General features: G+C 35.0%; 3 protein-coding genes and 1 long non-coding RNA gene across 6 annotated transcripts; all 4 read left to right on the top strand.

The window, feature by feature from the left end:
• Window positions 1-689: 689 nt before the first annotated feature.
• Window positions 690-2441, top strand: LOC111703273 (ubiquitin-conjugating enzyme E2-17 kDa; the record flags this gene model as incomplete). The annotated part of the gene is given in 4 exon segments (XM_023475166.1): window positions 690-785; window positions 1168-1272; window positions 1384-1472; window positions 2176-2441. Coding segments are annotated over 4 exon segments (342 nt in total), but the record flags the coding sequence as incomplete, so codon positions are not given.
• On the top strand, window positions 2421-4621 carry LOC111703272 (synaptobrevin homolog YKT6-like). The gene is made up of 4 exons (XM_023475165.1): window positions 2421-2503; window positions 2667-2913; window positions 3722-3873; window positions 4103-4621. The coding sequence occupies exons 1-4, from the start codon at window positions 2444-2446 to the stop codon at window positions 4244-4246; spliced, it is 603 nt and encodes a 200-aa protein (XP_023330933.1). The 5' UTR covers window positions 2421-2443; the 3' UTR covers window positions 4247-4621.
• A 1714-nt stretch (window positions 4622-6335) lies between these two features.
• Window positions 6336-11793, top strand: LOC111703265 (lysine-specific demethylase 6A). The gene is made up of 3 exons (XM_023475158.1): window positions 6336-6645; window positions 8142-11267; window positions 11521-11793. The coding sequence occupies exons 1-3, from the start codon at window positions 6475-6477 to the stop codon at window positions 11791-11793; spliced, it is 3570 nt and encodes a 1189-aa protein (XP_023330926.1). The 5' UTR covers window positions 6336-6474.
• Window positions 11794-11904: 111 nt separating this feature from the next.
• LOC111703284 (uncharacterized) lies at window positions 11905-13345 on the top strand. 3 transcript variants are annotated; one of them, XR_002765589.1, is made up of 2 exons: window positions 11905-12292; window positions 12544-13345. It is a non-coding gene; the product is annotated as an uncharacterized LOC111703284 (long non-coding RNA). The 3 variants fall into 3 exon arrangements; XR_002765590.1 differs by having other exon boundaries at window positions 11906-12253; XR_002765588.1 differs by having other exon boundaries at window positions 12260-12409.
• Window positions 13346-14534: the final 1189 nt, after the last annotated feature.

Consider the following 14534-nt stretch of genomic DNA (forward strand, 5'->3'; position numbering starts at 1 on the left):
TAACTTGTTATTTATCAAGGAATTTGTAATTTATCAAAAAATCTTTAAAAACAAATTTTGTAATATATTGAGTACGAAACCTAGTAATGTTCCAAGAAATCGTATTATTGATCTAGAAATCTTGGTATGGTTTTAAAAAATTGATCCTATGTTCTGAGAAGTACTTGCCGTTGTCTGTGCACTAATAATTATGTTTGTTGTAAATGTATACTATTCAGTATTCACACATCAAATAATACTCTTTTATCAATAAAAAAAGTGTTCTAAGACCTAAATGTTGAGATTATTGTATAACCTGTTCAACCTTCGAGTTGTGTAAAAAATTGAGTTTAGTTAATATTTACATAACTTTTTATTGCCAATTATGTCGATTAATCGATTGAGTAAATTTTCCGGTTCAATCCTGTCAAAAGCCGCGCCGCACCGGATTATATTATTTATTATACAAGGCTTTTAATTGAAAATTGAAATAATTTTCTTTTAAAATTTATTAGAGCATTTTCAAAGAAATTCCAACTATACTAGAAATTTTTTTCTTCCCTTTTTATGTTCCATAAACCTTCCCTGTGGTTATGTGAGGTCCCACACAAAATTTGGGCTCGATCGGTTTAGCTGTTTTGACGTTTATTGGATACGAACGTACAGACACAAACAAACAGACCATCAAATATTTAACTTTCTTATTTCAGGCAACCATCATGGGTCCATCAGATTCTCCATACCAGGGCGGGGTTTTCTTCCTCACTATTCACTTTCCTACGGACTACCCCTTCAAGCCACCAAAGGTAGAATTTATTTGTTTGAAACTGAAATACTTCGGTTTAAAATACGGGTGTAGTTTGCAGGTATGTATTAAAATCTTTTTGATTAAATAGCTTGAGTACCCGGCGTTGCAAAGTTTAAATACATCTTATGAATAAAAACCTTAAAGTACCCCTGGGGTTCCCTTAAAAAAGTCAGCTAATTGGTCCAACTGTTTGGCCAGCTGTAAAAAATATATAATATATGTATAAATAAAACATCAACTCTTTAATCTGTATATCCTAGGTTGCGTTCACTACTAGGATATATCATCCTAACATCAACTCTTTAATCTGTATATCCTAGGTTGCGTTCACTACTAGGATATATCATCCTAACATCAACTCTTTAATCTGTATATCCTAGGTTGCGTTCACTACTAGGATATATCATCCTAACATCAACTCGAATGGTTCCATTTGTTTGGACATTCTGAGAACTCAGTGGTCCCCTGCACTAACCATCAGCAAGGTAACAATAGGACATTGTTTATTTCTCCCCCCCCCTCTCACCTACCGATAACTATGTTGTACAACTAATATGTTCATATTTCTCTTCAATCTATAAATGCACTAAATACAGGTTTTGCTGTCTGTGTGCTCCCTGCTCTGTGATCCTAACCCTGATGATCCTCTGGTCCCAGAGATTGCGAGAATTTTCAAAACTGACAGGTTGGATTTCTTTTCTTTAATCTTGAGTCTTGTCTTGTTCTTAAAATATGCTACTATCAAATTGAAATGCATAGGGAAGGTGTGAAGATTTGATAATTCCATCAATTCTTTGAAAGAAAAAACACTTGCAAGAAGATTTTATTTTGCAAAGTTTAAAGATAGACACCGGAAACTAGAATTCAGGAATATATACCTAATTAAAAACATTTTCAGCCGCCCCCTTGATTTTTGAAACTTCGGTTAAATTCTTAAAAGGCTTTAGAAAAATAAGAAATGGTTCTTTGGACAAAATAACAAGACAAAATTCAGGTTAAATCAGCCCTAAAAAAAATTTATTTCGATAAGATTTAGTAAAGAAGTTGTTATTACTCGTTTTGGGAATATTAGACAGTTTGTTTCTCTTTAGAAGTTTTTCCGTAAACCTGATTTTTATTTATGGGACTATTGACGTTAGAACTTGTAAAAGAATTTCATGACCGATTCAGAAGGGTTCACAAAAGCCATTAAATGAAGACAATATCATTCGTTTTCTGTCTGAGCAAGATAAAATAAATTCACCTTATTTTCTTCCTTTCCCTATAACTACATTACTTTTTCTCATGCATTTGTTTAAAGGTTATAGTCATGAATCGGACATGCCTGTTGAGTCGCTAAGAATTACGTGTTTAGTCCCTTTAATTAAACAATAAACATCTTATTTCAGGGACAAGTACAACCAGCTGGCCAAGGAGTGGACCAAGAAGTACGCTATGTAGAGGACATGCTCCCACCTGCATTCAGTTCATCATTTTTATTCAAGCATTGTGATTATATATATCCCGATAACATTACGTTTCAGTGTTTACAGATCTTTCTTTTCCAATGAAATACTATTTTAGTTTGAGCCGACAATATGCATTTCTAGCTCAGCTTGGGAGTCAATTCTGCTTTTAATTTCACGTTTGTCACATTCCCTATTTAATTTCAGAAGAATGAAACTACTCTCGATAGTCATCGTGAATAAAGGAGAAACCTCGGCTAGCATACTTAAGGTATTAAAAAATACCATCAAGGGTTTCAATAAACTTTATTCCAATTCCCCCCCCCCCCACACACACACAAAATATAACTTTCGACTCACTTTTTTTTGTTGGTTTTTATACAAACAAAATGTTCGTAATATTTGTTGATAAATTAATTAAATACTGGTTTTAGGCTGGATATGATTTATCCTCAATCAGCTTCTTCCAACGGAGTACAGCCCAGGAGTTCATCACCTTCACATCCAGAATACTCACGGAGAGAACACCTCTAGGAGGCAGACAGTCCGTGAAGGAGGCGGAGTACTATTGTCATGTATTCGCCCGGGCGGATGGTTTGACCGGCGTATGTTTCTCTGACCACGAATATCCTCCGAGAGTAGCGCACACTGTGCTGGCTAGAATATTGGATGATTTTGCAGGTGATAAATAATAATTTAATTATTGTTGATAAAATCAAGTATTAGCATTTAGCATAGCTAATAAACAGTTCAAAGGCATTGAAAAATTTGATGCTGTTTGGATGAAGATTGTAGAATGCAGATGATTATTTAAATATTAAACACACTGGTTAGTGTGCACTATCTCAAGCATTTGTAGGGTTTCTTAAACATGATTGAATAATAATTATTTCTCGTAATAATTTATCTTTTTTAATTCTTTCTTATTCTTGAAAACCCTGTTGCCGATAAAACCATCATTTTGACCTTAAATCCAAATATAACCCATTATTGGTATTGGTTACCCTCTGATACAATCTAAGATGTTTTTTTTTCCGGTCTGAAAATGTAATAGAACTTAAGTTAGGTTATCATTTGCTTGTGGAGTTGAAAAATTAGGAGTCGATCTAGATCCTTAAATTTTCCTAACCGTAGGACAGAGGTCTCCTCATCCCACATTTCATGCTGTAGTACGTTGACAAAGATTTTACTATCATTACAATTAAGAGTGCATTCCATTTCAATTTTAGAGGTTTACCAAGCATTCAAAGAGCACGGATGCACAGAAACATGGAAACAAAGAGAAGCCATCAATTAAAAGTTTCTCTTCGTTTTCTTGTAAAATTATAATTGGAAAAAAGCTTGTTAGAAATCAAAACTTTAATAGAAAAGTCTTCCTTATTGTATTGATATAAACTCCTACCGCTGCAGTGCACTGTATTGATTTGATTAAATTTATAACCTTGAGTCTGATATTTGTAACTGTGATAAATAAATGTAAATATTTCAGGTCAGGTTCCAAGACCTGAGTGGACGAGTGGAAACGAAGTAACCAAGTTCCAGGGACAAATAGAATCCTATCTTGCCAAATTCCAGGATCCTGCCGCCTCGGACTCGATGTCAAGACTGCAGTCGGATCTAGACGAAACTAAAATAATATTGGTAAGTATCTGGGGAAGAAAAATTAGAAAATAAGTCTCCTAAAAGAAATTATACCTCATTTATTTTACCATACTTATTATCCACCGGTTTATATTTTCTTAAAATACTTTTTCATCCCACTTGAAAATTGTTAAATATATTGGTTAAAGTTCTCAAATCGTCCCAACTTGAGGCATTATTCTCCCGGATAAACTTTTTTTACCTTGATCCTTGTAATCTCATTTTTCAGCACAATACTATAGAAGCAGTTCTACAGCGTGGCGAGAAGCTTGATGATTTAGTGGATAAAAGTGAAGCTCTTTCTTTACAATCGAAAGCTTTCTATAAAACTGCACGGAAAACTAATTCTTGTTGTGGAACCAGTTGGGGTTAAACTTAGAACCCTTTCTCTGGGAGTACGGAATCAGCTGGGTTATACTGAGAACTTTACTGCGGGAGTACGGAACCAGCTGGGTTAAAACTTGTAGCCAGTTCTCCGGGAGATTGCAACTTTTCAGAGTTAATTCTGTTCTTGGGGCCACTTGGACACTTTATTTTTAAGTAAAAATATGAATCTAGTTATTGAAAGGGTTTTTTATAAATTGCAACTCAGAGAATTTTCCATTCTTAATTTGGGTTTCAAATTGTGATCACACCAGGAATGGGATACAAAATAAGTTATTTTCCCCTTCACCAAATTATTGTTCGGCCATTAAGATATCTATACCTAGCAAAAAGTTGAGGTTTTGTTTATAAAAAAGTAATGCTCCCCACCNAAAATGTATTTTATTAATTTATTAACTACAACTACAAGTATACTACTCTTTATAATAAAAATGTATTTTATTAATTTATTAACTACAACTACAAGTATACTACTCTTTATAATAAAAATGTATTTTATTAATTTATTAACTACAACTACAAGTATACTACTCTTTATAATAAAAATGTATTTTATTAATTTATTAACTACAACTACAAGTATACTACTCTTTATAATAAAAATGTATTTTATTAATTTATTAACTACAACTACAAGTATACTACTCTTTATAATAAAAATGTATTTTGCTAATAGACTAGGGATAGAATCGCCTAATAAATTTTTTGAAAGATTTTTTCTGAAGTTTTTTAATATATGATATTTATCCAGTTTTCTTGAACCCATATTGGTGTTTTGGAGCATCTAAATGTGTATGTACCAGATAATTTGCATTAATATAATTTGCGTACTGTGTGTAAAATGTATTTGAAGTAATAATAAGTAGCTAATTATAAATTGTAATCTGTACGCAGTTTTAGGAAGTCAGTTTGATACGTATTTCGGGTGTAAAGGTTTGTTGTTAATATTATCTATGTTACGCAGTAAATAATTGAACGCATTTCTGTTCCCAATGGATAATGGTAATACAAAATATCCAGTTTTGTCTTATAAAAAAAGTTGTATATTTAATTATTTATTGTGACCGTAATATTTATTTAAAAGATTCTATCAGTTATCATGTATATTGTTGTAATATTTGTTTTTATGATGTATTTAATATTTAGTTTTCTAATAAATTGTAGAAAGTTTTGGTTTTTTGGCCAACATATTCGAACTAAGGAATTTTTTCCTTTTTGTGAACTTAACTGAGTTGATATATGTTGAGTTTTTCTGAAGGTTGTAACATTTTGCTATAAGAAATGGAAAAAAAAAATATTTCATTGGTTTACCTTTTATCTGATTTTTCTACTTTATGGAAACGTATACAATTTAGCGCTTTGTTTTACATTTTACTGAGAGTTTCCAGAAATCGCAATTAAGATAGTTTTATGTACAATCAGAACTGGAAACTTAAGAATGGTGAATATCCAGATTAATGCTTTATCTCCTCTTTTTTAATCTCCAGATTAAATAATGCGTGTTATCTTCTTGTTATTAATCTCCAGATTAATTAACCTATCAGGATTAAAGACATACCATTCTAAAGTTTTCAGCTCAGTGATTTAATTTCTAATTTCCGATTAGAATAATAAGTTATTAATTTGAGTTTTAGTTAATCTATCTTTATATAATTAAACGAGACATTCGTAAATAAATATGCGGCACGACTGGACCGATTGGGCTGATTTTTTTTGTGGACACTCATGGGTGGCTGGGGGATGTTATAGGCTGAAAAAATCCAACATTTCTGTTTAAAATTTTTTTCCCACGGGCAACGTCAGTTGTATCTCCCTTCTATTTCATACCCCTTGCTTAAAGCTTAAAAAACCAGATGCTTTCTCTGTCATAATTTCGTACATATTCATTTCTGTAAATTCTTGGATTAGTCTTATAACCTTACAAATACGACCTGTCCGCCTAATGTAAGCGTCACTACCTGCCTCATCCCCCCCCCCCCTATCTGATAGATGTACCTAGCTGGACTATGGAGACGGAGTAGACAGTGTACACTCGGCGAGCAAATATAAACTCGGACTTGCAGAAAAGCATTATTTAACCTTTCAAGCCTATTAAAACATTAAGTTCTTCGGGATTGCTTTTAAGATGGATTTTGAACTAGTTTAGTTTATTATAGTGCGTTGAAAATATAATTTTTACATTTTCAGAAATCCTAAGAATGGTTCCCAGCTAACACTATGGAGGATAACCTTACTTTAACGATAAATGAGCTTCAAATTGTTGCTGAGCTTGACTCTCGTCTCTTCGGATTCCTGAAGCTTAATGACGAGGTTAACGCAGTGAAGAAGGCGGCAGCTAATAAGGCGATCCTATACTTGGAGAGGGTTCTAGTCCAGGCTAATATACAGGTACCCTACCGAACGGAAAACCTATAAATACGTATGATATTCGTATATATACGTATGTTTAGGTTTGGGATACGTGTTTTCGTAACCATTTCCTTTGTAAAAATGCGTTATTTATATCCGTAAAAATGCGTATGTAAAAAAATGCCAATGAATTAGAAATTTTTAGATTTTTCCTTTACGTAGATTTCGATTTGAATAAATCCTAACTTTCTTAATTTTTGGACTTTCTAGGTTCTACCTCTACGTAAAAATATGTATTTTTAAGACAAATTCAAGGGCTAAAACCAAAATTTTAAGAAGATGACTATGATTTTGCAGGCTTAGTGTTCCTTGATACAACTAATTCCACAAATTCGAGAATTTATTTATTTTCAATCCATTCCAATCAAATATTCTTCGACACAAATTTACACCATTATAATTCCTTCATCTGTATCCATCTAAATCAACATTCATATATTCATTTTGTCTGTATCTTCAACAATTACGTATTCAATATCTGTTATAAAAAAATTGAGAATGATATTGATTCTAATGAAAACATCAATTTACCCCAAAATGATAGAAATTTTGAACCATTTTATTTACCAAAACGTTTGCATTAAACTTTATTTAATAATTCTCTACAAAAATCATAAAATATTTTTGAATTCTAACTTAAAAACGCATTTTTGTGCAGTTGAGGTTTCATGAATTTATTGATCTATTTTGGACTCCTATGTAAAAGCCAAAAATCTCGGAACTTTTAATTAGTTAAATTTGGTCCCGGCTAATTTAAAGTATTAATATAATTTTTATAACTTATTTCTTATATAATTATAGTCATATCAATTCTTCTAAGTGTCCACTTAGAAGAATGGGTTGGCATTAAACTTTTCATAAAATACAATTTTTTAAGTAAAGAAAAATAAGAAAATTACGTAAAATTACTTGGCAAAAAGTCTAAAAATTACTTTAATATAAAATCATTTGGTATGAAATTTACGAAAATATACGTATTTTTAGGTTTGCATTAAACTTATAAAACTAAAAAATGCAAGTTGAGAAAAAATGGGGAATTACGTAAAATTACTTGGCAAAAAGTATATGCAATTGTTTGTAAAATTACAACGTTTCTTTAAACCATAAGAACTTTTAAAAATATGATAAATACGTGAAAATATGTAAATATACCCAAGTTCTTTACCAAAAAGTTGATCTTACGAATTTTTTCGTAAAGATACCTAAAAATACTTATACCTATCGTTTAATAATTAAATTTGTTATCGATTATTATTTTTTGTTCCAATTCTTGATTTAATTTTATATAAAAATGGGAATCCAAATCGTAAATAGAAATACAATGATCAAAGTGTCATTTTAACCACAGCATTCCTTTGATTTTATTAAAGAAAAGTCTGTGTGATTAGTTACATATCTTGTGTTAAAAAAATAGGTATGGCCATCTTTTCAATAAGATTAAATTTCTCTTTGATTTTCTAATTCTTTTTGTTTAGGAGAGGAAGAAGAAGAGACCAAATGATGGAAACAACAATGAAAAGAGTAGAAGTGGGTTCAACGTCGAACCTAAAACCTTTGTTAAACTGGGTCATCTTCACCTTCTCCTAGGCAACTATACCAAAGCTCTGTCTGCATATCAGAAATATTTTAGAATATCTAAACATCATTGGAGGGATTCAGCCTTTATGTACGGACTAGGTTTGGTTTATTATCATTTTAACGCTTTCCAATGGGCTACCAAAGCATTTCTTCAAGCACTGTATATAGATCCAGGGTTCTCTAGAGCTAATGAAATCCATCTTAGACTCGGTATTATCGCCAAGATGAAAAATGATTTTGATACTAGCTTAAAACATTTTCATATGGCGCGCCATGACAGTTCTGTCTGCACATTTACACCTTTCGAGATTCAGTTCCACATCGCTCATTTATACGAGGCTTGTGGACGGCATATGGAGGCTAAGGCGAAGTATGATGTTATGTTGGCGGATCATAGTCTTCCGCTTCAGCTGAGGGCGGATATTCTCCGCCAAATTGGTTGGATGTTTCACTCTGTGGAGGAGTTCGGAGAAAAGAGTCAGAGAGTAGAGCAAGCTGTATTTCATCTTCAGAAATCTATAGAAGCTGATCCTAAATCTGGGCAGTCATTATACCTACTAGGACGGTGCTACGCTAGCATTGGCAAAGTTCACGACGCATTTATTGCGTACAGAAACAGCGTCGACAAATCTGAATCCAATGCAGATACTTGGTGTTCTATAGGAGTTCTATATCAGCAACAAAACCAACCAATGGACGCATTACAAGCATATATCTGCGCTGTACAACTTGACAAGGACCATTCTGCTGCCTGGACTAACCTAGGTATTCTCTATGAGTCCCAATCCCAACCCCATGATGCTCTAGCCTGTTATACTAATGCAACTAGGAACAAGGCTAGTATTCCCACCTTGAGTCAACGGATTAAATATCTGAAAACCCAGATGGCTAGTGCTCCTCCTCCAGTTACTACCAATAAACCCCGGCAACTCCCATCTGTAGAGGAAGCATGGAACCTCCCAATCTCAAATGAGATGACAAACCGGCAAAATCAGCCTCGTCAGACTGGAGGAATCCGAGCAGCTCAACCTGTTAAGAAAGAGGAAGTTGGACCGAGTGCTCCTCCAACCCAGCAGCGACCACACTTCTATTTAACCCAGCAGCAGCTCCAGACCCTGCAGTATCTGCAGAACCAACCTGCACTCACTGCTCAACAGCAGAATGTACTGCAACAGCTTCAACATCAGTTCAGGTTGATGCAACAGCATCAGCAGCAGATGAGGTTGCAGGTGATGAGACTTCAAGGTTTACCAGCTCCGGTTCAACCTCAGGGACAGTTCCCATCCCAGCCATCAACATCTCATGCTGGAGGAACACCAAGTTCATCCTCTTCCAACACAGAGATAGATGGGTTAAATGTTTCAGACAAGGAACTGGAGTCTTTAATCTCACAACAGGATATCGGATCTTTCGCAGAGAGTTTACTCAAACAGTTCCAGGAACAGATCGGAGACTCTGTTGATGAGAAACAGGATTCGGATGGAATTAAACCTGAGAGTATGGATACTAAACCTGATGCATCAGATCTGTTGTCAGCTATGGGTAAATCTGATGGTAAGGATCTACTAGAGGAGAGTATGAAAAATGAATTGATGGATCTGGATCATCTAGATATACCAACTACAGTTGACAAGGTGGTTCATGAAACATACAATCCTCCTGAGCTTCATATCAAGCTTACAGCTGAGGAGGTTGTAGACGCTTGTAATAAATGTTTAACCAAGTCTGGTCGGATATCTGGTAGTGTACTTGAAGAGGATGCCCCACCCCCCTCTCCGCCAGAACGCCCTTCAGCTCGTCTTAGTAAGGAGCAACTTCTCCCTCCCACTCCTAGCGTGTACCTGGAGAATAAGAAAGACGCCTGTTCTCCACAGCTCCAGGAATTCTGTCTTCAGCATCCTATCACAGTAGTGCGAGGAATCGCTGCTGCGCTTAAGCTTGATCTAGGATTGTTCTCCACAAAGCAATTGTTAGAAACCCAACCTGAGCATCCGGTTCATATTAAAACACAGTTTAAGCAGGAGAGCGACGAGAACTGGGATGTTTCAGGACAACAGCAGGTCTGGAACTGTTTTAGTAAACCTAGTATTACAACCATATCCGCGTACGCACAGTATCAGGTTGCAACCTTCCAAGAATCATTTCAGCTTGAGCAAGAGAAAACCTCGTCTCACCGCAATGAAGACGAGGTTCAAGGACGGAGAAAGAAGAAACCTATGTTGACCCTGAAACACGGACACTATATTGATCTATCCTATGAGCACAGGTTCCGCCAGCAGCTCCAGGAGATGGCTAAACTTCCACACTGGACCCGTGTTGTCTCCGCTGGGAATATGCTCTCCCATCTTGGATATCAGATGTTGGGGATTAACACAGTCAAAATGTCTATGAAGGTTCCTGGAGCTAGAACCACGGCGCACCAGGAGAAAAATAATTTTTGCACAATTAATATTAATATTGGACCCGGAGACTGTGAATGGTTTGGAGTTCCTGAAGAATACTGGGGCGCACTGCATGAGCTTTGTGATAAGAATGGAGTAAATTATCTAGACGGATCCTGGTGGCCGAATATGAAAGATCTGATGGACGCTGAGATACCAGTGTACAGGTTCCTACAGAGACCCGGAGATCTTGTATGGGTCAACTCTGGATGCATTCATTGGATGCAGGCGGCAGGATGGTCCAACAATATTGAATGGAACGTGGGACCCCTAACCTTCAAACAGTATTCCTTAGCTTTGGAACGATACGAATGGAACAAGCTGCAGGGAACCAAGTCTGCTGTAGCTATGGTTTATTTATCATGGAACCTTGCGAAGAACGTAAGAGTCTCCGAACCTAAACTATTTGAAGCTATAAAGCATACTCTACTCCGAACCCTACGGCAGGTTGTGCTTATCCTGGACTATTTAAAGTACAAGGGTCTAGAGGTCAAGTTTCACGGAAGGAATCGAAGTGAACCGGCACATTACTGTATTCAATGTGAAATAGAGGTCTTTGGAGTCCTCTTCGTCAGAGAACAGGTAAATAACATTTTTTATCCATTTGATTCGATTTGATTTAAGTTGAGTTGAGTTGGTTTGATTCGATTCGATTTGAGTTGAGTTGGTTTGGTTTGGTTTAATCCTCTGTTGAACATGACGTTTTTTTCATGAAATGTTCATTGACGCCACAAAAGTAGTATTTTCTCAAAATGCAACTAATTTTCTCATTTATTGTTTTCATATCTTTAAAAGTAGTCTGGTTTCTATGTTTATTAAATTGTTATATTTACAGGACAAGAAGTATGTAGTTTATTGTCTGGACTGTGCTCGACGACACAACCATGAGCTCCGTGGGTTCGTTATCCTCGAGGAGTATCATCTCAAGGAGCTCAAGGATGTTTACAACAACTTCAAGCTCTCCAGTCAGAACCCGCTCTCTAATCTAAACTCTGCCCAGCGCAGCTACCAGGGAACCCACGCGCAAGCAACGTTGACTCCCATCTGCCGGCCCCAACCTACAATAACAAACAATTCGATGATCACAAATAGGTACAGATCATTTTGACTGTTTGCGTTTCTATTTTAAAACCAGAAATACACAATAAAAAATGTTTGCGACTCCTCCAATATTCTGTATTTTTTTGGGAGGGGCGGGGGGGCTAAAAGGTTTATAAATGAATTAATGATCAAACCCTTAAGATGTAAAAAAGGTCAACATTTTAACCTTCTCCAATGATAATCTAACTAGTGTACTGTTTAGGCACTCCAACAGCAAGCAATGATGAACCCCTGATACTGGGGACGGTACTAGAGTATAAATAATAGTCTAGTACTGTCCTAATCAGAACCTTAACCCTTCAACCCTGCAAATTCAGGGGTCCACCCCCTGCAGATAGATAGATACCTGTCTATCAGTAGTTAGTACAAAAATAAGTAGACTAGAACAAATAATATGGTTAATTCAATAATTATGTAATATGAGAAATACTGATTAAGATAATCAGTTTTATATTTCAGATAATAGGGTAAAACAACAAATTATTTTAATTTTTCATTTTATTAAGGTTTTATAGACCTAATTTAAAGTGACCATTTAGTTTTAGAGTGACATATCCGATTCACGACAAACCTTTTATTCTCTTATAGATCAAGCAAGACGTAGATATCCTTTACTTTAATAGGTAAAAATAAAGTGCTGAAGAGTGTTTCGGCACTCCATCCATTCCGTGTAAATCAGGATATTTACATCATCCTTCCTTGATTAGACATTGGTTTAAAGGGGTTTGAATAGGGTAACTTGACATTAGGTCTTTAGTTCCTTTACGCTTACTTCTTAGTCTACTTATGCAGTACATTTTTGGTTGTGTTAGGTTCTTATTTGTTCAGTTCTTACACTCATTACTTGTCCTTTATTCGGGTACCCTCGGCCCGGTACATATATACTTCTTGTATGTCAAATCAAATTTTACATACAAGTCAGCATGCCTATGCTTTAAACAGCTTTATAGCTTGGAGCAAAAAAAAAATGTTACTTTCATATAAGACGAGTTTCAAGCCCCCACCCCCCTTATTAATTTATTTTTATAATTGTTTATTAAAACATACTGCGGAATTTTTTCTAATTGGAACCCGTAAGCAAAATATTGTATATCTTCCTGAAATGTACATTGTTATGTACACCGTATATACTGCATATTGTACTGTGCTCTGCATTGCATTGGTAAACATTATTTTATCATTATCATTTCTTTGAAACTGTAAACTTAGTCTTGTATTAAATGTAAAATGTTTATGATCTATATAATGTTGTTCACTAAGGGAGAGTGATTTTTTTGAATCGCCCTTTACCTCTAATAGGAGACAAAAAGCAACGTTGACACAGTTTTGATAGAAGCAAAAATTGCACTGCGATACCAACTTTGTTTAAAGTAAGAATTGCTGGTAAAATAGAAAAAGTTCAGATTGACAAAATATTTTACGACTGTGGTGCGGAAATTGAAATTTGATAAGATGTATAAATTGACCTCCCTTAATGCATAATTTGCAATGTACTGTCTGAGTGTTATTTATAACGATTGCATTATTTTATGTGTAAATAAATTTTATAAAAAATTCAAGTACTCGACAAAAAAACTGTTGTCATATTAGATTGGAACGGTTCTTAGAAATTGGAATTGGAAGTTTAGAATTAGGATATGAAGGGTAGAACTAGTAGGATATGAAGGGTAGAACTAGTAGGATTGGAAGGTTAGAACTAGTAGGATTGGAAGGGTAGAACTAGTAGGATTGGAAGAATATAACTAGTAGGATTGGAAGGGTAGAACTAGTAGGTTTGGAAGAGTAGAACTAGCATGAACTAGTAGGATTGGAAGGGTAGAACTAGTAGGATTGGAAGGGTAGAACTAGTAGGTTTGGAAGGGTAGAACTAAAAGGATTGGAAGGGTAGAACTAGCATAATTGGAAGGGTAGAACCAGTAGGATTGGAAGAATATAACTAGTAGGATTGGAAGAATATAACTAGTAGGATCGGAAGAATAAAACTAGTAGGATTGGAAGGGTAGAACTAGTTGGATTGGAAGGGTAGAACTAGTAGGATTGGAAGGGTAGAACTAGTAGGATTGGAAGGGTAGAACTTGTAGGAAGGGTAGAACTAGTAGGATTGGAAGAGTAGAACTCGTAGGATTGGAAGGGTAGAACTTGTAGGATTGGAAGGGTAGAACTAGTAGGATTGGAAGGGTAGAACTAGTAGGATTGGAAGAGTAGAACTAGTAGGTTTGGAAGGGTAGAACTAGTAGGTTTGGAAGAGTAGAACTAGCATGAGTTGAAGTAGTGGAAGGGTAGAATTTTATTGAAAAACCTAAATATAATTGTGTTGTATTGAAAGTTTTGCTGCTGAATACACAATCTTTTTTTAAATAGCTGAAGAAATGCAGAGGGGGAAGAGAGGAAGTCCATGACATAGGTTTGTTTGCATATAAGAATATTTATTGTCTTTATATTTACATTTTGCTTGTCTGTTTAGGTTTTTCCGTCTGTTTGCGTCCAATAGATGTCAGAACGGTTGAATTTATCGAGTTACAATTTTGTGTTTCAACTCATATTGACCCCCAAAGAAAGGCTTATGGACTTTCAAATTTGAAAATTTAGGCTTAAAAATATCTCTATTTTTTTATTCCATCAACTTTAACAGATAATCCACGAAAATGTTTTTCGCATCCTAAAATGAAAAATGGCGACCTAAAAATTTAACTTAACAAAAAAGTTGTTACTATAAAAGGGGCGCGAAGCGTCCTAAAAGCCTAGTTT

Source organism: Eurytemora carolleeae, unplaced genomic scaffold (assembly GCF_000591075.1).
Source record: "Eurytemora carolleeae unplaced genomic scaffold, Eaff_2.0 scaffold545, whole genome shotgun sequence".
NCBI lineage: Eukaryota > Metazoa > Arthropoda > Copepoda > Calanoida > Temoridae > Eurytemora > Eurytemora carolleeae.